The sequence below is a fragment of the Mustelus asterias genome, chromosome 2 (assembly GCF_964213995.1).
Source record: "Mustelus asterias chromosome 2, sMusAst1.hap1.1, whole genome shotgun sequence".
Taxonomy (NCBI): Eukaryota; Metazoa; Chordata; class Chondrichthyes; order Carcharhiniformes; family Triakidae; genus Mustelus; species Mustelus asterias.
The window spans coordinates 129,300,231-129,327,023 of NC_135802.1; the positions used below are offsets into that span (position 1 = coordinate 129,300,231).

Sequence of the window (26,793 nt, forward strand, 5' to 3'; positions counted from 1 at the left end):
TTAAGACAGAACTAGATAGATTATTGATGAGCAAGGGGGTGAAAGGCTAGTGGAGGTAGGTGGAAATGTCAAGTTGTCGTTACAATCAGATCAGCCATGATCCTATTGAATCGTGGAGCAGGCTCAAAGGGCCAAGTGGCCTACTCCTCCTAAGTTGTATGTTCACTTGTCAATTATTTCCCCATTCTGCAAGGTTATTAATGTCCTCCTGTAATCTGCAGTCATTCTCAGTACTAATTATTCTCCTTGCCCCAATTTAGTGTCATCTACAAATTTGGAAACAGTGCTCTGATTCCGAAGTCCAAATCGTTAATTGTGAACAGCAGTGGTCCCAGCATTGATCCTTGTGCAACACACTTCCCACCTTCTGCCACTCTGAATAACTACCCTTTACTGACTCTGCTTTCTGTCTTGAACACAGTAAGAAGTCTCACAACACCAGGTTAAAGTCCAACAGGTTTATTTGGTAGCACAAGCCACTAGCTTTCGGAGCGCTGCCCCGTCATCAGGTGAGTGGGAGTTCTGTTCACAAACAAGGCATATAAAGACACAAACTCAATTTACAAAATAATGGTTGGAATGCGAGTCTTTACAGGTAATCAAGTCTTAAAGGTACAGACAATGTGAGTGGAGAGAGGGTTAAGCGCAAGTTTATTCTATGATTTCTATGATTTCTATGAGATGTGTATTGTCTCCAGACAGGACAGTTAGTGAGACTTTGCAAGCCCAGGCAAGTCGTGGGGGTTATAGATAGTGTGACATGAACCCAAGATCCCGGTTGAGGCTGTCCTCATGTGTGCGGAACTTGGCTATCAGTCTCTGCTCAGCGACTCTGCGTTGTCGTGTGTCGTGAAGACTGCCTTGGAGAACACTTACCCAAAGATCAGAGGCCGAATGCCCGTGACCGCTGAAGTGTTCCCCAACAGTAAGAGAACACTCCTGTCTGGTGATTGTCGAGCGGTGTTCATTCATCCGTTGTCGTAGCATCTGCATGGTCTCCCCAATGTACCATGCCTCGGGACATCCTTTCCTGCAGCGTATCAGGTAGACAACGTTGGCCGAGTTGCAAGTGTATGTACCGTGTACCTGGTGGATGGTGTTCTCACGTGAGATGATGGCATCCGTGTCGATGATCCAGCATGTCTTGCAGAGTTTGCCGTGGCAGGGTTGTGTGGTGTCGTGGTCACTGTCCTCCTGAAGGCTGGGTAGTTTGCTGCGGACAATGGTCTGTTTGAGGTTATGCGGTTGTTTGAAGGCAAGAAGTGGGGGTGTGGGGATGGCCTTGGCGAGATGTTCGTCTTCATCAATGACATGTTGAAGGCTCCGGGGAAATACTAGACGACGAAGGGTACTTCGGCGGACAGAGTACCCTTCGTCTTCCAGTACCGGGGATCATTGACACGGATTCCATCATCTCACGTGAGAACACCATCCACCAGGTACACGGTACATACACCTGGTGGATGGTGTTCTCACGTGAGATGATGGCATCCGTGTCAATGATCCCCGGTACTGGAAGACGAAGGGTACTCTGTCCGCCGAAGTACCCTTCGTCGTCTAGTATTTCCCCGGAGCCTTCAACATGTCATTGATGAAGACGAACATCTCGCCAAGGCCATCCCCACACCCCCACTTCTTGCCTTCAAACAACCGCATAACCTCAAACAGACCATTGTCCGCAGCAAACTACCCAGCCTTCAGGAGGACAGTGACCACGACACCACACAACCCTGCCACGGCAAACTCTGCAAGACATGCTGGATCATCGACACGGATGCCATCATCTCACGTGAGAACACCATCCACCAGGTACACGGTACATACACTTGCAACTCGGCCAACGTTGTCTACCTGATACGCTGCAGGAAAGGATGTCCCGAGGCATGGTACATTGGGGAGACCATGCAGATGCTACGACAACGGATGAATGAACACCACTCGACAATCACCAGGCAAGAGTGTTCTCTTCCTGTTGGGGAACACTTCAGCGGTTACGGGCATTCGGCCTCTGATCTTCGGGTAAGCGTTCTCCAAGGCGGCACACACGACAACGCAGAGTCGCTGAACAGAGACTGATCGCCAAGTTCCGCACACATGAGGACAGCCTCAACCGGGATCTTGGGTTCATGTCACACTATCTATAACCCCCACGACTTGCCTGGGCTTGCAAAATCTCACTAACTGTCCTGTCTGGAGACAATACGCATCTCTTTAACCTGTGCTTAACCCTCTCTCCACTCACATTGTCTGTACCTTTAAGACTTGATTATCTGTAAAGACTCGCATTCCAACCATTATTTTGTAAATTGAGTTTGTGTCTTTATATGCCCTGTTTGTGAACAGAACTCCCACTCACCTGATGAAGGGGCAGCGCTCCGAAAGCTAGTGGCTTTTGCTACCAAATAAACCTGTTGGACTTTAACCTGGTGTTGTGAGACTTCTTACTGTGTTTACCCCAGTCCAACGCCGGCATCTCCACATTCTGACTTGAAGCCAGGTAGCAATTCATGCTGCCACTTGTCCCTTGGCTCTACATTCTTGAGCACCTTATATACCTTTTTGAAAATCTAAATAAATTACATTTATTGTAATTATCATTGTCTATTCTCTGTTATCTCCTCAAAAAATCAGTAGAGTAGGTCAAGCAAGATTTTGTTTTTGAATTTCATGCTGACTAGGCATTATTATCTTTTTCTTTTCTGGGTGTTTTTCTATTCTTCCCTTTAGCAGGGATTCCATTGATGTTAAGCACTTCATTAAATGAATTTCACTGTAAATCTGGCACAGTTGATTAAGTAAGAAGTTTAACAACACCAGGTTAAAGTCCAACAGGTTTATTTGGTAGCAAAAGCCACACAAGCTTTCGAGGCTCTGAGCCCCTTCTTCAGGTGAGTGGGAATTCTGTTCACAAACAGAACTTATAAGACACAGACTCAATTTACATGAATAATGGTTGGAATGCGAATACTTACAACTAATCCAGTCTTTAAGAAACAAAACAATGGGAGTGGAGAGAGCATCAAGACAGGCTAAAAAGATGTGTATTGTCTCCAGACAAGACAGCCAGTGAAACTCTGCAGGTCCACGCAACTGTGGGAGTTACAAATAGTGTGACATAAATTCTGATTCTAGGATCGCATGATAAAGACTCAGGAGGAAAAAAGCAGAAATATTTATGTGAAATAGTGTGACATAAACCCAATATCCCGGTTGAGGCCGTCCTTGTGTGTGCGGAACCTGGCTATCAGTTTCTGCAGAAACTGATAGCCAGGTTCCGCACACACAAGGACGGCCTCAACCGGGATATTGGGTTTATGTCACACTATTTCACATAAATATTTCTGCTTTTTTCCTCCTGAGTCTTTATCATGCGATCCTAGAATCAGAATTTATGTCACACTATTTGTAACTCCCACAGTTGCGTGGACCTGCAGAGTTTCACTGGCTGTCTTGTCTGGAGACAATACACATCTTTTTAGCCTGTCTTGATGCTCTCTCCACTCCCATTGTTTTGTTTCTTAAAGACTGGATTAGTTGTAAGTATTCGCATTCCAACCATTATTCATGTAAATTGAGTCTGTGTCTTATAAGTTCTGTTTGTGAACAGAATTCCCACTCACCTGAAGAAGGGGCTCAGAGCCTCGAAAGCTTGTGTGGCTTTTGCTACCAAATAAACCTGTTGGACTTTAACCTGGTGTTGTTAAACTTCTTACTGTGTTTACCCCAGTCCAACGCCGGCATCTCCACAGTTGATTAAGGCAGTTGAATTGTACTAGCCAGGTTCAATTCCCAATCTACCCCCTCATCTCAACAGTAACAGTAGTCTGTATTGTACAATTGTGTGTTCCCACTGTCAAGTCACTTGCTGTCAGTCACTGCCTAAACTCAAACATGATGAATGGTTGCATACACAGTCATTGTAGAATCATTCCCTAACAAGGAGAGGAAGAAAGGCTGGAGGAGGATAAGACTTTATCATTAGCAGGAGTTTCTCTATTACCTCAGAGATGTGCAGCACACCCTCAAGTGTTTTTGCGCCTGAACAGCCTTGAAAATAATGACTCATTTCCAGAGACCAAGTACCTACCGTTGCAGAAAATATTCTTTTAATTGCAAGTGACAACAGAATTAACTTAGCTGTTAATACAAGAGAAGTGCAGAATTCTTGTGCTGATAACAAGCACCTGGGCCTCCCACACAGATAGAAAAGAGAACTTGCACACTGGACTCCACTTTGAAAACCTGTGATCTATTGTACAACCCTCAGAATTGAGATTATGTAGTCTTGTATCTATAATTGCTGGTTTGTCAATTTTGGATTTAGTGAGCCTGAAGATTTGGCAAGGGCAGTTTTTAGTATATAGTGGTTGAATCTTTAATCTGAGCACCAATAACCATTTCAGATAAATGTAGTTCAATGACTCGCCCCTCACTCCAAGGCTGCATATTTAATGCCAATGCGATCCATTTAAAAAAGACTTGCATTTATATAGCACGTTTTGCAACTATTGGACTTCCACATTCCAACCAATGGAATGTTTTAGAAGTATAGTCACAGTTGTAATGTAGGAAACCCATCAGTCAATTTTTACACAATAAGCTCCCACAAACAGCACTGTAATATTGGCCAGATAATATGTTTTTGTGATGCTGATTGAAGTATAAATAATGATCAGGACACCAGGGATAGCTCCCTTGCTGTTCTTCAATTATAGTCCATGGGCTTTTAAACTTCTAGGGCAGGCAGGCCTTGGTTTAATGTTTCACCTGAAAGACCATACCTTCAGCAGTGCACTCTCCCTCAGTACTGCACTGGAGTGTCAGCCTTGATTTGTTTGCTCAAGTCCTGGAGTGGGACCTCAGCCCGGAACCTTGTGTTTCATAGGTGTGAGTGCTATCAACTGCTTTCGTATCGTTACTGGCAAAAAGTCAAAAGCTTTGTCCTACCACCCTATCATATATACCATGTAGCTTGACCTTTTCTTCCTTAGGTGTTTGGGGTGGCACAGTAGTTTTATCTGCTGCCTCTCAGCGCCAGGGACCTGGGTTCGAATCCCGGCTTGGGTCACTGTCTGTTTGGAGTCTGCACATTCTCCCTCTGCGTGGTTTTCCTCAAGGTGTTCCAATTTCCTCCCACAGTCCGAAAGATGGCTAAATTCTCCCTCGGTGTATCCAAACAGGTGCCGGAGTGTAGCAACTCGGGGAATTTCACACTAACGTCAGTGCAGTGTTAATGTAATAAATAAACTTTAAACTTGACCTGCGATAAAGCCTGTTAAATGCAAGTTGCAAGCTCAGCATTATATGGATCATTTAGACCACAAAACTAGACTAGGGGATTCTTTAATCCTTGAAAGAGCACATTAAAGCACATTGAGACCTTTGTCCCTAAGAAGACAGCAGCATGCTCAGCATTAGTTACCAGATTTGACAAAGCAATGGTTACAAACCTCCAAACATTTAAGGATCGCATAGAGATTTGGGTCTTCAGAATGAGCAGGCAGGAATTTCATTTGACATTGATCTATTAATTCATTCAGATTGAGGTGTTCTTGTTAATTTCAGGGTTACATCAATAATTGAAACTGTTTCCAACTTTTGGAAAAGTTTTAAATTATTGCATAGAACCAGATTATAATTGGGGACGGAGTGGGAATCCAATGATGATTGCCACTCTGAGGAAGTTCAGGTCCTATTATAGTGTTTTCTTTGAAGACTAAATACTTTACCATGATTTGATGTAGCAACAGCAATTTTTAGTGCCGATTAAACATTGGATTAATATATCCTCTTAATTTTGAAGAGATTCAAAAATGTAAGTTTCTTTGAGGAGTAAGGAGTTTCTATAATATCTCAAGTCATTCAAAATGATTCTTTTGTGAGTCTGCTTTTCATACACAGATAGTCCCATTCATACGGTCTTCAGGGAAAGCATGGTTTACAATTGGGTTTTAACTATCACGTATAGGGCGGCACGGTAGCACAGTGGTTAGCACTGCTGCGTCACAGCTCCAGGGACCTGGGTTCGATTCCCAGCTTGGGTCACTGTCTGTGTGGAGTTTGCACATTCTCCTCGTGTCTGCGTGGGTTTCCTCCGGGTGCTCCGGTTTCCTCCCACAGTCCAAAGATGTGCGGGTTAGGTTGATTGGCCATGCTAAAATTGCCCTTAGTGTCCTGAGATGCGTAGGTTAGAGGGATTAGTGGGAAAATATGTGGGGATATGGGGGTAGGGCCTGGGTGGGATTGTGGTCGGTGCAGACTCAATGGGCCGAATGGCCTCTTTCTGTGCTGTAGGGTTTCTAAGATTTCTTTCTAAGTATCAATGCTTTGCATCATCTTTTACCGTGCTAATGCGATGAAGATTAAGTTAATCCGAACTTCATCCTGTTTTCAATTTGATCTTTTTAGATTCAAATGCCCACACGTACTCTAAAAAAGCTAATCACCATTTGGGTATGATTTGCCACTGTGATGCCAAGTTCATCTATCGTTGTGCCCTGGTTTGGAGCCCATTTGTATTCATTTCTTTGTATTGAATTCTTGTTGGAAAAGCAGTTTCATTGTTTGTCAAGCTTTTTGTTGTTTAGTTATGATGGTGCAAGTGTGCCATCTTGTGGATAGACATCCATTCTCTGTCACTCATGGGGGTGGGAAGATGGCAATGTGCATGCCTCACTAATTGGCCAAATGATTGATATTTATAGATTGCAGTGTGGTCGGCCATGTCTATCACACACTTAGTAAATTTTAAAAGTGTGAGGAAGAATAAGGAGGCCACATACTCTTTAAACAATAGAGTATAAATGGGTAGCAGTGCAAGATTAATACGGCTAGTAAGAAAGCAAACACTTGTCGAGGGCTAGAATTGAAAAGCGCAGAACTTGCATGAAAGTTGTATAGAACCTTGATTGCACAGAAAACTGTGCACTTATTATGAAAAAGAAAGGTACAAAAGAAGATTCCAAAGAACTGAGAGGATAGATGTACTTAGAAGGAATAACTGAACAAGCTGGCATTCTTTCCTCTTTTCTAGAAAAAGATTGCAAACATGTCAACTCTTTACCTTAAAATAATTAAAGTGAACTTAATGGAAGAGTCCAAAACTAGATGATATAAATCCATGATAGCAATAAATTTATTAGTGAATTTAGGAGAAACCTCTTCCTTCAGAAAATGGTGGGTAATGTGGAACTTGCTGCTATAGGGAGTAGTTGAGCCATATCAGATCTTACAGCATCAGAAATGGTCACTTAAGCATTCTCCATCATTACATAAGATCATGGCGGACCTTGGCTACACTTTCCAAGGGGAGGGGAGGGAGCACAGGGGGTACCCTTTGCCCATGATTACCTTAGTATCCAAAAATCTATTGATTCCTGTCTTTAATATACTCGAGAACTGAACATCCACAGCTCTCAGGAGTGTGTGAAGAAACCCCCTGTGTTCACCAGACCCCCCCGCGCCCCCCCCCCGGCTCACCTCACTCCCCTGCCCCCCCCCCCCCGTGCTCGCCGCCGCCCCCATGCTCACTGTGCCCCCCCCTGGTGCTCGCCCCCCCTCCCCAAGCTTGTAGCCACCCCCCCCCCCTCTCCTCGCCCCGGCCCCCTCCCCCAGCCCATTGCTAGCTCACACTCCCGGCCTGGTACTCATTCCCCACTTGGAAGTCTCTTCCTCCCTTCCCGGTGAGCGAGCTGTTTTTCAGGCTGAAGAAAGCTGCTGCTCCTATCAAGAGGCTGGTTCTCTCCCATATTTGCTGCTAATAGGCTCACTAGTAATCCTTGCAACAGGAAACACAGGAGAGAAATGTTCTGTGATTGTTTGAAGAATCTTTGCATTCACAAGCTGACATATATTGAACAAGGAGTCGGGGGGCTGGATGGAGAGGTCTAGTTGGCTGGGTAGTGACCCCTGGGCCACATTTTGGACAAGCTAGTTCTAGATTCTCGTGCCACAGGAAATATCCTCCCAACTTCTACCTGTCAAACCCTTTAAGAATTTTATGTTTCAATGAGGTCGCCTCTCGTTTGAAAGTTCTTGGCAATATAGACCTTGACTCCTCTGCACAATTCCCCTCAGCCTCAGACATGAACCATGTTGTGCAGACATGATGGGCCGAATGCACTGTAGGATTCTATTGTATTGTTGCACACCTTCCTTCAATAAGGAAACCAAAACAGTATAATTACTCCCAGTGAGATCTCAGCAAGGTGCTATATAATTGTTTACTCTATTGCTAAAGGGTTAGATTATAAGATACCATTTTCTTTCTTCATTGTTTGTGGTACCTGCATGTTAACTTTGGGAAATGTGGGTATCCAGAGTGGTTGGCTTTGTATGTGAATCACAATCATTTATGATTTTAAAAATATTCTGCTTTTCTATTTTGACTACCAAAGTGTAAAACTTCACATTTTTTCATATTATATTCCATCTGCCATGTTCTTGGACACACTTAAACTGTCTATATATTCTTATGAACCCTTCTCACAACATACTTTTCACAAATCCCTTCCTCTGTCCTCCAAAGTCGTTAGTTTAGAACATTGTTCATATCCAACCCTGTACCATATTACACTCGTCCATCAACCCCCCCCCCCCCCCCCCAATTTATCTATATTTGTTCCTGGTCCCTCCCCTGCGCGTGGGCTCACTCTCGCTCAAAATCGGTGGTGGAGAGGTGCAATGAGAGCACAACAACTGAGATCAAGTGGCAGTCAAATGTGGGTGCCCAGCAAGGGGAGAGCTGAAATCCAGAGGGGGACTAGGGGAATACAGCCACAGGCAGAGCCAAGGGAAAATGTGTTGAGGGGACACCATGCACTTCAGATTTGACCCACACTAACCGCAGTTGCCAGTGTTTGCTGTGCCTGTTTCTCCTGCATGTTTGTTGCTGATGGGTTCAATGCCCATAGTTGTAAATGTGGGAGAAAAGCAGGCTGTGACTGGAGGGGCAGTCCCCTGAAGAAGTCTTTGAACTCTGAGCCATCTTGCCAGCATTTTCAACAATCACTCCAGGGGTCACATGGAGGGCCTTCATGGCTGACTTCCTTTCAGATATTGTTAGATGTTGAAAGCTTTACTTTAATCAACCACACTCCCACATACATGGTAGTAAAGGACTTAATGAATGCACCATTAATTTTTGTCCCTTGACTGGAAAACAAGTCTCAGATTGATTTGACATAGTTTTCCAGCACAGTCTATTTTGGCTTAATCTAACGTCTTGTGTTACGCTGGCAGGTATTGTTTATAGTCACTTTTCTACTTTAAAGTACTAACCAAAACCAGATTCAAACCTACACCATATTCATAGAGCTTCACAGTAACAAATGGCCGTGATACTGTTTTTAATTGTCAGCAATTCACATGATGGCTGCAGTTGAATCTCGGCCTCATTTCTATGGGTGCCTGCTATTGCACCTTGTAGAAATTGACCAGGTCTCTGTTGTGAATCAGAGACAGCAATAGAGTCCAAGATGGATTTGACTCAGGTGGATTAGACTTCACTAGTCCATTGAACACATCAAAAGCCTCAACCCACAAATAGTATATTTATATGTGACATTTAAGAGGCTGGTGGATAGCTTGCACTTTGTACTGAACATGTCAACTTGAGATGAGTACCAATGTCTGTCTATTATGGACAGTTCAAAAGTGCTCCCAGAATCTTGGGCAATCGAATAAGCGTGAAAGATCTGTATCAGAATGGTCCTGAAAACACTCCATACATAGGCTACCCAGCCTATCTCCTATCACCAACCACTGTTTGCTGGGTCGGATCTCAAACAATGACGAGACTGGAGTACAGGAACGAGAGAGAATCTGGTGAACTGCTGCGGCAACAATGATCTCTCCCTCAATGTCAACAAAACGAAGGAGATTGTCATCGACTTCAAGAAGCGTAAAGGAGAACATCAACATGTTGTTTACATCAACGGGGACAAAGTAGAAAGAATCGAGAGCTTCAAGTTTTTAGATGTCCAGATCGCCGACACTGTAATTAAGAAAGCTCACCAATTCCCCTACTTTCTCAGAAGACTAAGGAAATTTGGCATGTTAACTATGACTCACCAAATTTTACAGATGCACATAGAAAACATTCTGGTTGTATCACAGCTTGGTATGGCGCCTGCTCTGCCCAAGACCGCAAGGAACTACAAAAGGTCGTGAATGTAGCCCAATCCATCACGCGAACCAGCCTCCCATCCATTGACTCTGTCTACACTTCCTGCTGCCTTGGCAAAGCAGCCAGCATAATTAAGGACCCCATGCACCCTGGACATTCTCTCTTCCACCTTCTTCCTTCAGACGTTTGAATGGACTTACCTTGCATTAAGTTGATCTTTCTCTACACCCTAGCTATGACTGTAACATTACATTCTGCACTCTCTTGTTTCCTTCTATATGAATGGTATGCTTTGTCTGTATAGCACGCAAGAAACAATACTTTTCACTATGTTAATACGTGACAATAAATAAATCAAAATCATTGTTGTTCAAGGATCGAGGACAAAGGGGTGCGCAAGTTTTTTTCACTTAAATACTGTCCATGCATTTCCAGTGCCTAGGATGTGTTTAGACTTCCAGCACAGGGCTCCACTAATGGTTAAGCTAGTGAGAAATAGAATTATATCAACCTGAAAAGTTTGCTCCTTAAAAATTTATCAGATCTTATCTGACACTGCCTCACTGCATTTTGGATTCTCCTATTAAAACTGCTCAATATGATGAATGCTGCTGCTAGTGTTACTGTAACTCACACCACAGAATGTAGTGAAAAAGGAGGAAAAGGGAAAAAAGAAAGCCCTGTTGGTGGGAAGTTCTGATGAAAAGGATAAACTTTGTAATCGAGCATCTATCTGCTGTATTGTAGAGGCCATTCCTGACATTTACTGTTCAGTGCAAGCCACCACTGCCTTCAGCAGAATACTTATCAAAGGTTGTACATCGTGATAAAGCACAGGAAGAGGCCACTTGGCACACTGCTAGTAAAAGCTGTCAACTTATTACTCCCCCACTCTTAGAGCTCTGTAATTTTTTTCTTCCAAGTCGTTATCCAGTATCCACCACCCTTTCAAGTGGTGCATTCCAGATCACAATTTGCTGTGGAAAATTTTACCGTTCACCTTAAATCTGTGTCCTCTGGTTTACTGACTCTTCAAACCATTCTCCTCTTAGGAGAACTGTAGTTTCACTATGTAACTGAAATCCTTTATCGCTGATAACATTCCTTGTAAATCTCCTCTGCATTCATTGTGTGGTTATGGCAGCATTACAAATGCAGATCTTAGATCATTTCTAAGTATGGGACTGGCTGCTTATAGGCTATTTGTTCCATATTTATGGAATGGTGTCAAACCTTATTTGCCTTTTAACAAATAATACTTTTCCAAGTGCTAATTGATATTCATCTGGATTAATGTGAGTTTCCCTATCCCTGTCATTTAGTTGACTGGGTTGTGAATTGCTGGGTTTATTCCCTTTTGAACAGGGTGTTCAGATGTAAAATGACTGGTTTGCTTGCCACCCACAGAACAGTGCCAACTGAAACAATTTTCCTCTGCTCAGCAGCAGCTGTCATTCTTAACAGTTGAAATTTTATTTTCTCTCTGCACAGGGTCCGAGTCTGAGCCATATCAAAGCGAAATAACTCTGCAAGTGCCAAGCCAAGCTGAACTAAGATTGAAATTATCTTCTCTTTCTTCCACTACTACTGATGATGCCAGCCACAGTGTGAGTGAAGATGACACTCCACTAGTCCAGTCTGATGAAGAGGAAGTTCAAATAGATACCAGTCTGGTCACAAATTCAGATCTAAAAGAGAATGCTGACAGTGACTCTCAGTAAAGTGTAAGATGATTTGAAATGGCTCGTCAAAAGTTAACAATGTTGCAGAATTGAAGGATCCATTGTGTAAAGGATATGTATCATAATCCAGATCCTTTTACTTTTTCAATGTGTTACCCAGTGTGGCTGCAGATAATTGTACATACACATTACCCATTACTTCAAATATAGAAGTACATTTCTCAGGCTTAACTAATGAACCTTCCCCCATTTCTATGCACAGCACTTATTGAATCAATAGGTTTTATTCTACCAAGCAATTCCCAACCATGTGGTATGATGCACAAAAAGGATCCTTTAAATGTAAATTTGCTTGTTTTTTCTGGTGGTTTCACTAATATTTGACTGAAGTTGTGCACTTTGACATTGATTAATAAAATACTTTTTACAATACTACTGCCTCACTCACCATTCCATTTAAGCTAATAGGGATGCAGCTAGAAAGATCAAAAACTGCTATATTTTTAAATACTTAACTCTTTTAGCTTTCCTTTCACACCTTTGATAGGCCAAGGTACAATGCATACTAAATTGTGAACCCAGTATTTAGAAAATCTTAGTCAGTGAAAGCAGGGGTAAAATTAAGTGAACTGTAAGGCAATATTAGTCACCATGGTGAGTGCCAGGGACACAATTCTAGCCTTGGCTGACTGTGGAGGTTGCACATTCTCCCTGTTTGCATGGGTTTCCTGCAGTCTCCTCCCACAGTCCAAAGATGTGTTGGTTAAGGGGGATTAGTGGGGTAAGGTAAAGGACACATAGTGGGGTAAATGGGTAATTAGTGGGTTAGAGTCAGTGCAGACTTGATGGGCCAAATGGCCTCCTGCACTGTACATAGAAATCATAGAAACCCTACAGTGCAGAAGGAGGCCATTCGGCCCATCGAGTCTGCACCGACCACAATCCCACCCAAGCCCTACCCCCACATATTTACCCGCTAATCCCTACACATCCCAGGACTCTTAAGGGACAATTTTTTTTTTTAACCTGGCCAATCAACCTAACCCGCACATCTTTGGACTGTGGGAGGAAACCGGAGCACCCGGAGGAAACCCACGCAGACACGAGGAGAATGTGCAAACTCCACACAGACAGTGACCCGAGCCGGGAATCGAACCTGGGACCCTGGAGCTGTGAAGCAGCAGTGCTAACCACTGTGCTACCGTGCCGCTACCGTACAGATTCTATTAAAATATAGTACTGGCTACCGTTACAATTAAGCATTCTATATACACTGAAAAATAAAAGTCTGACTGTTTGGCAATAATGTATTAACACCCTTGCTGAATTTAATGTAATTGATCAGTCTTTAATGTGAACAGTTAAAAGGGTAATAACTCAACTTCACAGGAAACTGCTCAAAAGTTTTATTAAACTTTTGTACAAACCTGAAAAGTAAAAAAAACTTGCAATTACAACGTGAACTCTTTCCGCACAGAAAGGAAAGGTGCAGAGCAGATCTAATAAATTAAATGTCAATCAGTAAGCAATAGTCAAATATGTCTGCTCTCAAAGAAGAAACAAAAAATACATAGTAAGGCCATAAAAACTGACAACCACATTTGAAAAACACTTGAAATCAGTTTTGTTGTTAAATACTCCAAAGCAGTTCAGTCTTCTGCAGCAACAACAACCAACTAACAACTGGGGAAAAAATAAAATGACTTCTTGACAGTCACCACTGGCAAGCTCAGTGCAACATGGGTAGCTACAATTAATGTTGCATTTTCAGCAATGAAAACTAGTTATAATGAACAACGTTTCCCTTTTCTTTCAATAAAATACACTGAAAGGGGCAACAGCTACACCATTATTTGTTCAGTGATGTAAGCAGCACTTAAATGTTACAAGAAACCCTGTAAGCATCCAAAACCGATGAAGAAACTGAAACATAAGGCTTTTCTTCATCTCTTGTTTCTCCCCCCACCCACCCCCACAAAAGGCTCAAGTATTTAAAACAATTTACAGGCATATGTACAAAGTTTATTTTTGTTTGTTTTCTTTTTTCTTTTTTAATCTTTATTTTTTTACAAATATGGAAAGTAAAACACAAATAGAAATGAAGGAGATGCATTTTCACATTTCACAAAGAAATATGCACATCCTCTAGTGGCTCTCCATTGTGACCATCTCACCAATGAACTGAACATTAATGCTGATTCAAAAAGGAAGGATGGAGAAGGAACACAGAGATGAAAGTGGAATTAAAATGGAATGTTACAAAGATTGCACATCTACAAAGGCGAAACAGGAGAACCCTGCTTCAATTTTTTGATAAAATGATTGACAGCACCAAAAACTTTTATGAATTTGCTAATGAAAGTCAGGCACAATTTTCTCCAGCCAGGCAGCCTTATTATTACAGATGCATAGTGATGTGCTGGTAAGGAGAAAAATATCACCTTTACTTTACTTTCAAAATTACCATTTTTATACTTTGTAAACCAGATCAAGTATCAGCTGCCATGACTCTAAAAACAATATTACAATTTTCTAAATAGAAAAGCAAATTTTTCAGCTTACACTTAACCAAAAACATAAACTTAGCCAAACTGAAGCAGTTTCTTTCAAGTTTTACCTCCCCCCTTCCTCCAAAAGCTGCTCGCATGACTGAAATTGCAAGATAAAACACACAGCACTTAACTTCAACCTAGTTCAAACGGGTTTAAAACATCCCACCTGTTCACAGTAACAAAAAATAATCAAACTCAAGAGGTTTGCTTCAGCCAAAAGGGCAGATGCAAACTAGGATTACTGTTCAGCCCTTTGACTTGGTTTTTAAACAGTGAATGAAAACACTACTACTGCATTCCAAAGAATACTGCCAACCGCAGCGTCTGGTGTTCCTAAAAAAAATAAGCCAACATTTTAATGCTAAAACAAACTGCTTTTTTTTCTAAAAACAAAACAGAAGTCATCTTTAGAGCTAGTGCAAAGACAGCTTGCATTCTTCTAGCAAGTACTCACAAATTATAGTACAAAAAGAACAATTGAGTACAAGACTTGGCAACTTCATGGGGAATTTGTAGCACTTCTGGACAAGGACGAAAGTCTAGTTGCTGGCACATCAATGGTCGCTCGCTTTCGAGGCCCTCTTTTCAATGCAGGCTTGCTGGTACTTGTATTGTTGTTGCTGTTAGCTGCTGCTTTTCCACAGATTTGATTGACCAAGTTGTTTATCTGATCCTGTAATGTTAAACCATTATTAAAAAGTTACTATTTTTATAATATACTATAAAAAATCAGCTGACAATGCGTGATGTATCTGCACAGTCTGGCATTTAATTAAGTGAAAATCTGACAAGTTGAGGAAGTCATAATCCAGTTCATAGCTGTTAAAATAAACTGCAGGTAATGTAGTGCCAAAGACCCGGGTTTGATTCCCGGCTTGGGTCACTGTGCAAAGTCTGCACGTTCTCCCAATGTCTGCGTGGGTTTCCTCCGGATGCTCTGGTTTTCTCCCACAGTCTGAAAGACATGCTGGTTAGGTGCATTGGCTATGCTAAATTCTCCCTCAGTGAACCCGAACAGGCGCCAGAATGTGACGACTAGAGGAATTTCACAGTAAGTTCATTGCAGTGTTAATGTAAGTCTACTTGTGACAATAATAAACTTTAAACTTTGATGGTGTCACTACAAGAGACCCCGAAATAGAGAAATACAACACTGGTAGAGTTCAGAGAGCATTTGATTGGTCTTTATTCTAAATTGGAGTCAGATCCAGGCAAGTTGGGCAGGTGGGGCCTGGACGTGGAAAGAAATGCAAAGTAACCTCTAAAAACACCTCCCCCTCGCAATTCTGGCAGTGCAATGTGAAATGCAGGTGATTTTAATTCCCAGGCCTTACCTGCATGCCATCAGTTTTTTGTCCTTGCAAAACAGAAATTTGGGCAAAAGACAGCCAACCGCTCAGAAAGTAAGTCACAGGGAGGACCCTATGGCAAGAAATACCAAAGTTCCCTTGCAGAGCCTGAGAAGCAGTACTTCATTCTTCATTTCATGAGATAATGATTTTAACAGTTAAGATTACAGTTGGGGGCCCCATGGCACCTACAAACCTGTCTACATAGTGAACATTGGAACAGTAGTAGGCCAGTTACCCACAGTCTCGTCTACCATTCAATATACCTAATCCATATACCCACCTTTGCCTCCTATCCTGTAATACCTAAAGATCATAAATATTTATCAATCTCAAATGTTAAAGGAACCTGCAGGCTTGGGACAGGTGCCAGCTGCTCTGAAGAGATTATTGCTAAAGATGGTGGATCCATGCCAGATGTGGGAGGGGTGTGGACAATTTTACCTGACCACATACATGGCTTGTCACCATATAGGGTTCATCGCCCTCTTCTAGATCTAGCTGGATTTTACCTGGTGTGGGAGTGCTTGAGGCTGACACTGGCTAAAATCTAAAGAATTTTGTTCTCCAACACTAACAGCCTCTCACCTTGATGGCAGCAATCATGAATGTGAACCTTGGAAATGCATTCACTCAGTTAATGTTCAGGGAAGTGATTAAGATGCAAGTGTGTTTGTAATAACACACTACTGGACAAACTCTACAGGTAAGTAGACTCTTTTAACTGATGACAGTTCAAACTATACATGAGGTGGTATACGAATACAGAATGACCCTGAGTTTGCTGGCAAATAACAGCACATTTTAATAGTGCAATATGTTATTAGTGTGTAAATCACATAGCAAACTCTAGCAAGAGAAATACTCTGAATTGTGAATTACTGAAAGTTGCTGGACAGTTTTCACCACTCTGCTGATAACCTCTCAAAACGACAGCTCACCCTCAACTTGTACATGGTTTAAATAACTTACTGGATTTTTCACAGCAAGTTAGGTGTAGTACTTAATAACACAAGCATCTTTTTATCAACACGATAGTGGTTAATGTGATGCCTATCAACCTGTCCAGAAGATAGGGATCAATGTAAACTGATGAGTTTCAACCCTGCATGTAATAAATTTTTCTTGGAGATTTAAATGTAATATTTTACAATTAATTTCATCTTATTTTTCGTATTTTTTTTGCTACCCAATTATTCTTTCCCTCTATTTCTCTTTTTATACCTAGCTGGACTCAAATACAGCCTATTTCCTTCTCTATTCTAGCTGCACTTTCAGAAACTTACAGGATATTTTTTGAGCTGCGTGTTGAGGGTAAAAGTCTAAATAATGGGGCACACCGGCCAAATCTGTGTCAGTAATATATTCCTGGGGCCAGCCATTAATGAGCTTCTGCACATCACCAACCATTAGCTCCAACTTTCTGCTCAAAGGCAGAAGACAAACAGGATGAATAGAAGTGAACAGTTCTGTACTACTGACATTGTGGTAAGGTTATCATTCTGACAAGAGTACTACTGACAAAGCTTCAGACTAGATCTCACTATCTTTTCTTAAAAATGTACATAACATGGAGGGGAGCTTCAAAGCAAAAAATAAAAAGGATAGATTACCAGATTGGGCCTTTTTTATTATATAGATATGGTGTATAATCTCCATAGTGAGTTCAGGTTCAGGGGAAATCATACTTTGAATATTCAAACTGCAGACAGATGATGTGTTAAAATTCCAGGACCTTCACTTTCTGCCTGCTCATTTTGACACTCAGCTAAGCTGGATTTGAAAATTGAGAGCACTTGACAAAAAAATCCTTCACTACAAAAAACCTCAGTCAGGTCACTTAAGTCCCAAGTTATGTAAAACAGTGATAACAAGCACTCAAACGCTTAGTTTAATGAATACAATTCAAAGAATAAACCCTCAAACCCAATGATGGTCCAGGTTTTCAGTAGTTAGATGGAATATACAATGATTAGATTGAGATACACACCACGCAAATGAATATAAACCAGTATGTTAGTCATTGGAAATGTGACTATTCCTACATCTATGACAACACAGACTAAGCCTTAAAAATAGACCTTCATTTCTTATGCTACTGCGAAAGCTCTTCCACTTGCTGTAGACTGACTGTTTTCTGAAGTAAACTCAGTTTTTGTAGTAGCCAACCCAGATCTATGAACAATGCACTGAAAAAGCCGATTAACAAAATAGCACCTCTTTTAACGATATTAAATTGCAGAGGAGGTTTACCAGGATGTTGCCTGGTATGGAGGGGAGATCCTATGAGGAGAGGCTGAGGGATTTGGGATTGTTTTCGCTGGAAAGGCGGCGGCTAAGAGGGGATCTTATTGAAACATATAAGATGATTAGAGGTTTAGATAGGGTGGATAGTGATAGCCTTTTTCCTCTGATGGAGAAATCCAGCACGAGGGGGCATGGCTTTAAATTGAGGGGGGGTAGTTATAGAACCGATGTCAGGGGTAGGTTCTTTACCCAGAGGGTGGTGAGGGATTGGAATGCCCTGCCAGCATCAGTAGTAAATGCGCCTAGTTTGGGGGCGTTTAAGAGATCCGTAGATAGGTTCATGGACGAAAAGAAATTGGTTTAGGTTGGAGGGTCACAGTTTTTTTTTTTAACTGGTCGGTGCAACATCGTGGGCCGAAGGGCCTGTTCTGCGCTGTAATGTTCTATGTTCTATGTTCTATGTTCTAAATAGTTAGCAATTACCCCAAATCCTGAAAGAAAACAATCTGCATCTGGTATCTCATATGATGCAAGTTTGGCTGGCAAGGTTCTTGGTGTTATTTATGAGGGGTGAGAAAGATGAGTGTGCTCTTTGCCCCTTGTCAACACAATTACTGAAGCAGCATGCAAGTTGGTAAGCACCAGAATAATTCAGATTGATGCCATTGTAAGACAAGCAATTCCTTTAATATGCTTGAACTACATACACTATTGTGCACTATTGACCTTGTTCTAAGGAGCACAGGCTTTTCTTGATGTCTATGCAGAAGCAATAATCGAAGCAGCATTTGAAAACACAAAAGCTGATGTTAAGATTGGGGAGTGAATGATAATACCAGTTAGATTTGCAAATAACTAAGCACTTCTAAGTCATCCTTCTGTGGTTGTCACAAGAACTCAACAGATTAGAAACAGCAGCAGGCACGAACTTTGGAAAGAAAGTGAACATTGGCAAAACCTAAAATGATGCATATCCCCAAATCAGCAAGAAATATTCATTTTTCATAGAAGAAAATGAAACAGTTGCACGGTGGTTAGCACAGCACCAGAGACTTGGGTTCAATTCTGGCCTCAGGTGACTTGTGTGGAATTTGCACCTTTTCCCCATGTCCGCGTAGGTTTCCTCCGGGTGCTCCTGTTTCCTCCCACACTCCAAAGATGTGCAGGTTAGGTGGATTGGCCATGTTAAATTGCCCCTTAGTGTATGGCATGTGTGGCAGTCTCAGAGGAACCACAAAGTGCAAGAAATAGGCTATACTGGGAAAGGAAATTGGAGACAGCATTATCCATCAGCCCTCTCAGACCGAGGTAAAACAGCAGGTAAGTTATCCCCAGTATCCTGGCCAATAATTATCCCAAATCAACATCCAATATAGGAATAATATTAATCTTGAAAGTAGTCACAGGTGGACAGAGTGATGAAGAAGGCATCTGGCATGCTTGGTTTCATTGGTCAGAACATTGAATACAGGAGTTGTGACGTCTTGTTGAAGTTGTACAAGACATTGGTACGGCCACACTTGGAATACTGTGTACAGTTCTGGTCATGCTATTATAGAAAGATTATTAAACTAGAAAGAGTGCAGAAACGATTTACTAGGATGCTACCGGGACTTGGTTTGAGTTATAAGGAGAGGCTGGATAGACTGGGACTTCTTTCTCTGGAGCGTAGAAGGCTGAGGGGTGATCTTATAAGAGGTCTATAAAATAATGAGGGGCATAGACCAGCTAGATAGTCAATATCTTTTCCCAAAGGTAGGGGAGTCTAAAACTAGAGGGCATAGGTGAGGGGGGGGAGAATTTTTTTCACACACAGGGTGGTGTCTGGAACAAGCTGCCAGAGGTAGTAGTAGAGGTGGATACAATTTTGTCTTTTAAAAATTAGATCTTTAGATCTAATTTTAGATCTAACCTTTAGACCTCTGAAGGTTGCCACTCAAGTGGATAGAGCCGTGAAGAAGGCCGATAGTGTGTTGGCGTTCATTAACAGGGGGTTTGAGTTTAAGAGCCGTGGGGTTATGCTGCAACTGTACAGGACCTTGGTGAGACCACATTTGGAATATTGTGTGCAGTTCTGGTCACCTCACTATAAGAAGGATGTGGAGACACTGGAAAGAGTGCAAAGGAGATTTACCAGGATGCTGCCTGGTTTGGAGGGTAGGTCTTATGAGGAAAGGTTGAGGGAACTTGGGCTTTTCTCTTTGGAGTGGAGGAGGTTGAGAGGAGACTTGATAGAGGTTTACAAGATGATGAGGGGGATAGAGTGAACGTTCAAAGACTATTTCCTCGGGTGAATGGAGTTGTAACTAGGGGGCATAACTATAGGGTTCATGGTGGGAGATATAGGAAGGATGTCCGAGGTAGGTTTTTTACTCAGAGTGGTTGGGATGTGGAATGGACTGCCTGCAGTGATAGTGGAGTCAGAAACTTTGGGAACATTTAAGAAGCTATTGGATAGGCACATGGAGTACTTCGGGATGATAGGGAGGAAATAGCTTGATCTGGGTTTCAGACAAAGCTCGGCACAACAACGTGGGCCAAAGGGCCTGTTCTGTGCTGTACTGTTCTATGTTCTAAAAAGCATTTAGACAGTTACATGGTTAAGATGGGTATAGAAGGATATGGGCCAAATGAGGGCAATTGGGACTAGCTTCGGGGTTCAAAAAAAAAGGGCGGCATGGACAAGTTGGGCCGAAGGGCCTGTTTCCATGCTGTGAACCTCTATGACTCTAAACCTCTATCCAAAAACATGCAGCTTTTCTTACCTGATCCAACAACACACTGCAATTTTGGGAAATTGCAACCAGTGTACCCATATGTTTCTGTTAAGGCAGATTCATGTCCTTGAACCCCACTTGAGCATCCAATATGGGTGATGTGAAATAATTAAAATAATGCAATGATTAAATAATAATTCCTATAAATTGGTACCCAAACAGGGATCTGAGGGCTATGACACACCACCCAGAATATAATGGTAGATTCTGCATATTAACAACTGTGGAGGATCTAGAAAATAACCCCAAGGAGCCATGTGTTCAATTGTGGCAAGACAGAAACCATACATAGTAACCGATATGCTTAAAGAACAAGGAAGCCTTCTTGTTATAGTCCTCAGAGGATGAAAGGAAACACCACAACTAGCGAAGGACACAACTGAAAACAGCAGCAAAGGTTTGAGACAGTTCGTCACAAAAGAAAAAAAGATTATGTAGGAGAAGTTAATATTAGGCTTTCCACAATATAAAAATGTAAACTCCCTGGGTTAGACATTTGATTTGTAATTACTTGTAATGAAAGGATTAATTAAAAAGCCCACAGTGGAAGTTAAAAGTTGCTGTGAGAAAGAACTAGGTCAAGTGTTTTCAGCATGCTCTATTCCTATTTTAAAAAAGGAAAACTTTCCAAGTGTTAATTGTATATCAGTTATGTTTAGTCGTAGGCAAGTGGAAGGCATTAACTGTAATTGACTTGAACCCCTTTAAAGACACATACTGTGGCTGTTGGATTAGGTGGTGTGCATTTGTAATGTGCAACTCTGTAAATAAATATAGAAGTGTGATTGGCTCCAATTCTCCCCTTCGCCAACTGGCTTTCTGGAGAAAAAGTTTGTGGGAGGTGGTGTGTGTGCGTAGAGAGTGGGTGGGGGAGGGTGGTGCAGCTGCATACTGTGAATATGGTTGATTATGTTCATTTCTATTATAATAGTGCACTTTGAATTTGAAAACTTTGAATTACATTTTAAAGTTAAAGACATTGGTGTGGGTTTTCTTTTGACTAAAGCTTACTTGTGCAACTATGAACAGAACTGTGTTCAATCAATTTGAACTTTTCAAAGCACTTTCATTGGAATACAGCTAAAAATTGCTATTGCTTTCTGCAGTAACTGGCTTATTAAAACTGACTTCCTTTCAAGTCAATTCGAACATTTACAAAGCACTGACTACAAGCCAGAGACTTGATGATGTGATTGTCTCCCCCTCGTCACTAAGGTGTCGACAGGAAGTAATCTGAATAGTAAAATGGGTTGAAAGAAACATTACTAAACTAACCTGTGACAGAACAAAAGGAAAAGGATTTGTTTCCTTTTCTACAGTTGCTAGTTACAGCATAGTTTTATATCAATGTTTCTTTAAAAGGCTTGTATTAATGTTTCAGAGCTTAGGAAGCTCAACCCTCTTTTTCCATTTTGTGCTAAAGAGTTTCGTTTTACTGAAAACCTTTCTTTAGTTCTATTCAATATTTTTTGGAAAGTTACCTGAAGAAAAACAGAATAATTTACTGACGCTTTGTGAGCATGTTATCTTGATTATTTTATCTGCAATATATAGTGCATAGCTATTAAAGTTTTGGTCTGAATTATTTTGAAATTGACATTAAACAGCCTATTAAAATTGTTTTCATTGCAGCCACAGTGAAATTCTGATTGTTGTAAATTAAGTGAAAGACTAATTCTGGCAAAAGAACTCATAAATAATCAGTATTTCTAACCAATGTCAAAGGACTCTATTTGAGGAGATTCTGATTGTTTAATCATCTTGGTGGTACTTGGGAATACAACTGCTGTTAAGTAGTATAATGATGTTTTGAGGGTATCTAATTGGATTGTGCTACAGAATTGCTTCACAGTATGTTTAAAGATAATAGTGGCCCTGCTAATGATTTCTGCTATTAAACTGATTTTAAATTCACAGGGATGGATTATTGTGCGTCTCAAGTTTTGAAAAAGTAGAGGAGAAAAGCGGAGATATCCTGAATTTAACTGTATCAGGCAGTTTTGATAAACGCAAAATATCAGGCAGTTTTGTGTCACTTGTACAAGAAATTTAAGCGAAGTATAGAATGGTTCTTTGTTCTTTTCTGATTGAGAAATTTTTTATAATTTGTGTGAAATGATGCAATGGTGTCTGACAATATTTTGTTCTGCCTTTTTATAAAGCTGCAAGGGAATTAACTCCTTCGACTGACAGCTGTATTTTATATTTACCTTACCATGCAACAACTTTTGTGCTGCTGAATCCAGGTTTATTGGGTCTTAATAAATATAAATTCCTTCATTTATAAATGGATATTCCCCCAAAGTGACAGAAGGAAATTATGATTTAACAAATTAACCCCTTGGGCTCTTAAGCAGAAGCTAATAGATTTGGATTTGTTTTTCCCTTTTAAATAGGTGTCTACAATGAGAATATTGATGGCACAGCAAGAGATCTAGCAGTTTTAATAATTTATCAGCAGACATCAAATGTCACAGCATGGTGACGATCTGGGTTTAAGATTTTTGACTTTCAAGGGCTCAGAATTATTCCATTCAAGTTACATTCTCCAATTATCTCCAAAATATTGCAAACACTTCTGTCTCAATGCAAAATCACCAAATTTGGGCATTATTTGTTTCTGAAATTGGAATGAATCAGTTAAATTGATACAAGTTCATATTTTAAGCATTTAAGAGAAGAAATTTACCTAAAATTTAAGGGGATAATCAAATTTTCTTCAAAAAGTGAGTGTAGTCTAGGTAGTTTCTGTGCATCAAAGAAGAAAGTTTTTTTTTAAAAAGAGTAACATCGAGACCCGACAGTCCAACAATAATGCCCTTTGTAATTGGGATCTTTTGAAATGAATGGTAAAAACACAGATACGGAACAATTGCCAGGCAGGAATGTTCCCTTCCAGTCGGGGAGCACTTCAGCAATCAAGGGCATTTAGCCTCCGAACTTCAGGTAAGCGTTCTCCAAGGCGGCCTTCAAGATACACACAACGCAGAATCACCGAGCAGAAACTGATAGCCAAGTTCCGCATGCATGAGGACAGGCTCAACTGGGATCTTGGGTTCATGTCACATTACTTGTAACCGCCACCATACTGCCTGGATTTGCAAAATCCTACTAACTGTCCTGGTTTGAGACAATTGACACCTCTTTAACCTGTGATTATCCTTCTCTCCATGCACACTGTACCTGTAAAGACTTGATTACCTGCAAAGACTTGCATCCCAACCATCCTTCACATTCCAATCCGTAATTATCTTGCAATTGTGTCTTTGCCTATATGCAGCGTGCTTGTGAACTTACCTCCACTCACCTGATGAAGGAGCAGCACTCCGAAAGCTCGTGATACCAAATAAACGTGTTGGACTTTAACCTGGTGTTGTGAGACTTCTTACTGTGCTTACCCCAGTCCAACGCCAGCATCTCCACATCATGCCTCATAGTGTCTGGGACCCAGGTTCAATTCTGGCCTTGGGTGACTGTGTCACTGAGTTTGCACATTCTCCCCATGTCTGGGGAGTTTCCTCTGGGTGCTCCAGTTTCCTCCCACAATCCAAAGATGGTTAGGTGGATTGGTCATGTTAAATTGCCCCTTAGTTTCCAAAGATGTGTAGATTAGATGGTTTAGCCATGGTAAATGTGTGGGGTTACAAGGATAGGGCGGGGGGTTGGGCCTGGGTAAGATGTTCTTTCAGAACATTGGTGCAGACTTGATGGGCCAAATGGCCTCCTTCGTGTAGGGATTCTATGGTATGGCAAATTCCACCAAGACCTGGGCCTAGACGGAAGGGATATTGTCTTATGGGAGGAGCCTCTCCCACATTTGCATCATGTATAAACCTTAAAATGCGGTGAGCAGCCTTGTCACGTCTGCTCGCTGTTCTGCTCCTTAATGGGAGAACAAGGAGTCTACACTGGCCATTATTTCTGTGCTGGCTAGCCAGGTAGTAGGGGGTTCAATGTGGGCCTCACCCAGGTCTGCATCCAGTTCATTCCCACTGCTACCGTCATCCTCCTGGTCATTGGCAAGAGGACAGACTGTTACTTGCTTGTCCCCCTCTTGGCTGTGATATTGCTTTATCATGTTGACATGACACAGCCTTTGCTTTTTGCCCCTGATCTGGGGTCTCAATTAGTTGCTTCACTTCCCCAAGCTCCTTTGCTACTCTGTATGGGCCACTGAACCAGGCTTGCAAGGGTTCATCTGGTATTGGTAGGAGCACTAACAGTTTCCTTTTTGAAAGGTTCGGGCCTTGGTGTATTTGTCTGCCTGCTCTTTCATAGCTGTCTGGCAACTTTTCTCGGGCCACCTCAAGAGCTGTCGTGAACTGCTCCCAGAACATGGTTACGTGGTCTAACATGGAGAGTTCCTCCTCCTGTTCTAGAAGCCTCTCCTTGATTAGGTTCGGAGGCTCTCTCACCTGATGCCTGAAAACAAATTCATAGTAAAACCGGTGGACTTATTTGGGGAGTCCCTGGTTGCAAACAAAGAAAACCTAGTCTTTTATTCCAGTCATGGGGATACTCACGGCAGTATGCCTTAATCATTACTTTCAGGGTTTAGCAATATCGTTCTAGTGGCCTCTGAGACTGGATGATATGCTGAAGACTTCAGCTGGATCAGACCCAGGTTACCCAGACCTCCTGGAATATCTTGGACATTAAATCTGAGCCCTAATCCAACTGGATGTCGGTGGGCAAACCATACCTGGTAAAGAATTGGGTCACTTCCCCCACCAGAGATGGTTCTCATGAGAACTGCCTCTGGGAAACAGGTAGCCATGTCCATAATGGTTGTGATACATCTGTGGCTGCCCACACATTCCACTAACACCTTATTGAATGTTTCCCAAAAGCCAACACAGACACCAAAAGTGCAGGTCGTATTTCAGGTTGGGGTCTTCCCACAGCCCAGCACATGTGGCAAGTTCTGCAGAAACTTATCTCCCTGTGGAGGTGTGGCCAGTAGAAATGCTGATGAATGTAGATTTGGGTTTTGCATATACCAACATGCCCAGCCAACGGAATTTCATGGACTAGCCATAGAACTTCCCCATGGTACCTCGGCGGCACAACTACCTTATGGATCACTGTCCAATCTGGGTTTGCAGGTCTGCGAGAGGGCCCATTTCCTCGTCAGCACTTCATTTTTAATGTAGTAGCATTCAGGGACTGCCTCTGCCTTGGCTTCAGTGTGAACTAATGTTTTAACTGCGGGTCAGCTTGTTGGGCTGATACCAAGGGAGATTTATTTATTACCTCTTCAGGGTCTTCTAGATTCCCCAAAAACCAGTCTTCTGTCCGCAGTGCCACTTCACCTTCCTCTGACTGTGCTCGTCTCACCACAGACCAGGTTACAAAACATTCAGGGAAAATGCTAGGCAACGTTTCCTGCAGCAGTTCAGTCTCCATGACTTCAATGGACTTTTCTGAGACCACTGAAGAGGTGGAGGTTATTATCCTTGATACCGCCAGGTTGTTGCTGATAGCAGGTTGACCCCATCCACAAGCAAGCTGGGTGCAACTCCCAGAGTCACTGGCCTTGATACAATGTCGCACTCCAGATGCACTTGGTGAGGGGAATGAGCAGTTACCTTCCTTCAATCCCCTTTACCAACACCGTGGCACACTGCACTTTGGTGGGAAAACCATGCCTTTTCCCAGCAGTAGAATCTGGCTGGTCCCTGCATCCTGCACTATTACTACAGGTTTACTCGCCTTACCCTGGAAAAATGCAGCCACCCTTCCTTCGGATGCAATATCTATTCCTTAATTCAAAACTTTCTCATTCGCGCTTTCCCTTTCATCTCTGGTGAAATTCTAATTTGCACGTCTCCAATTTTAATCTCTCTACTACCGTACTACATACCAGACACTTGGGGAGGGAGGGGGAGGTGGTGGTGTTCTTCCACTACCCACTATTCACTCGAGGTGATTGAGCCGGCTTCTCCCAGAATGGTCCTCTGCTGCGTCTGTTGGATGCCTGGCAGGCAAATCCTTCATTATGTATTCCAACACGCAATCCACTAATTGATCCGAGGAGGCAGTTCACCCAGGGTCCGTTAG

The 26,793-nt window shown here is 42.0% G+C and overlaps 2 protein-coding genes across 4 annotated transcripts in view; one reads left to right on the plus strand and one right to left on the minus strand.

Annotated features, from left to right (window-relative positions):
- Nucleotides 1-12,240, plus strand: part of dtnbp1a (dystrobrevin binding protein 1a) — a 226,876-nt gene extending 214,636 nt beyond the window's left edge. For both annotated transcript variants that reach the window (XR_013500785.1, XM_078241444.1), the window contains exon 10: nucleotides 11,618-12,240. Coding sequence is in view for 1 of the 2 variants with exons in the window: in XM_078241444.1 (XP_078097570.1) it covers nucleotides 11,618-11,847 (230 nt within the window). In the remaining variant the exon portion in view is untranslated. The remainder of the gene's footprint in view (nucleotides 1-11,617) is intronic.
- Nucleotides 12,241-13,197: 957 nt separating this feature from the next.
- LOC144511281 (protein Jumonji-like) overlaps nucleotides 13,198-26,793 on the minus strand; it is a 444,126-nt gene continuing 430,530 nt past the window's right edge. For both annotated transcript variants that reach the window (XM_078241463.1, XM_078241473.1), the window contains one exon: nucleotides 13,198-15,033. In XM_078241463.1, the coding sequence (XP_078097589.1) occupies nucleotides 14,860-15,033 (174 nt within the window). In that variant the 3' untranslated portion in view covers nucleotides 13,198-14,859. The remainder of the gene's footprint in view (nucleotides 15,034-26,793) is intronic.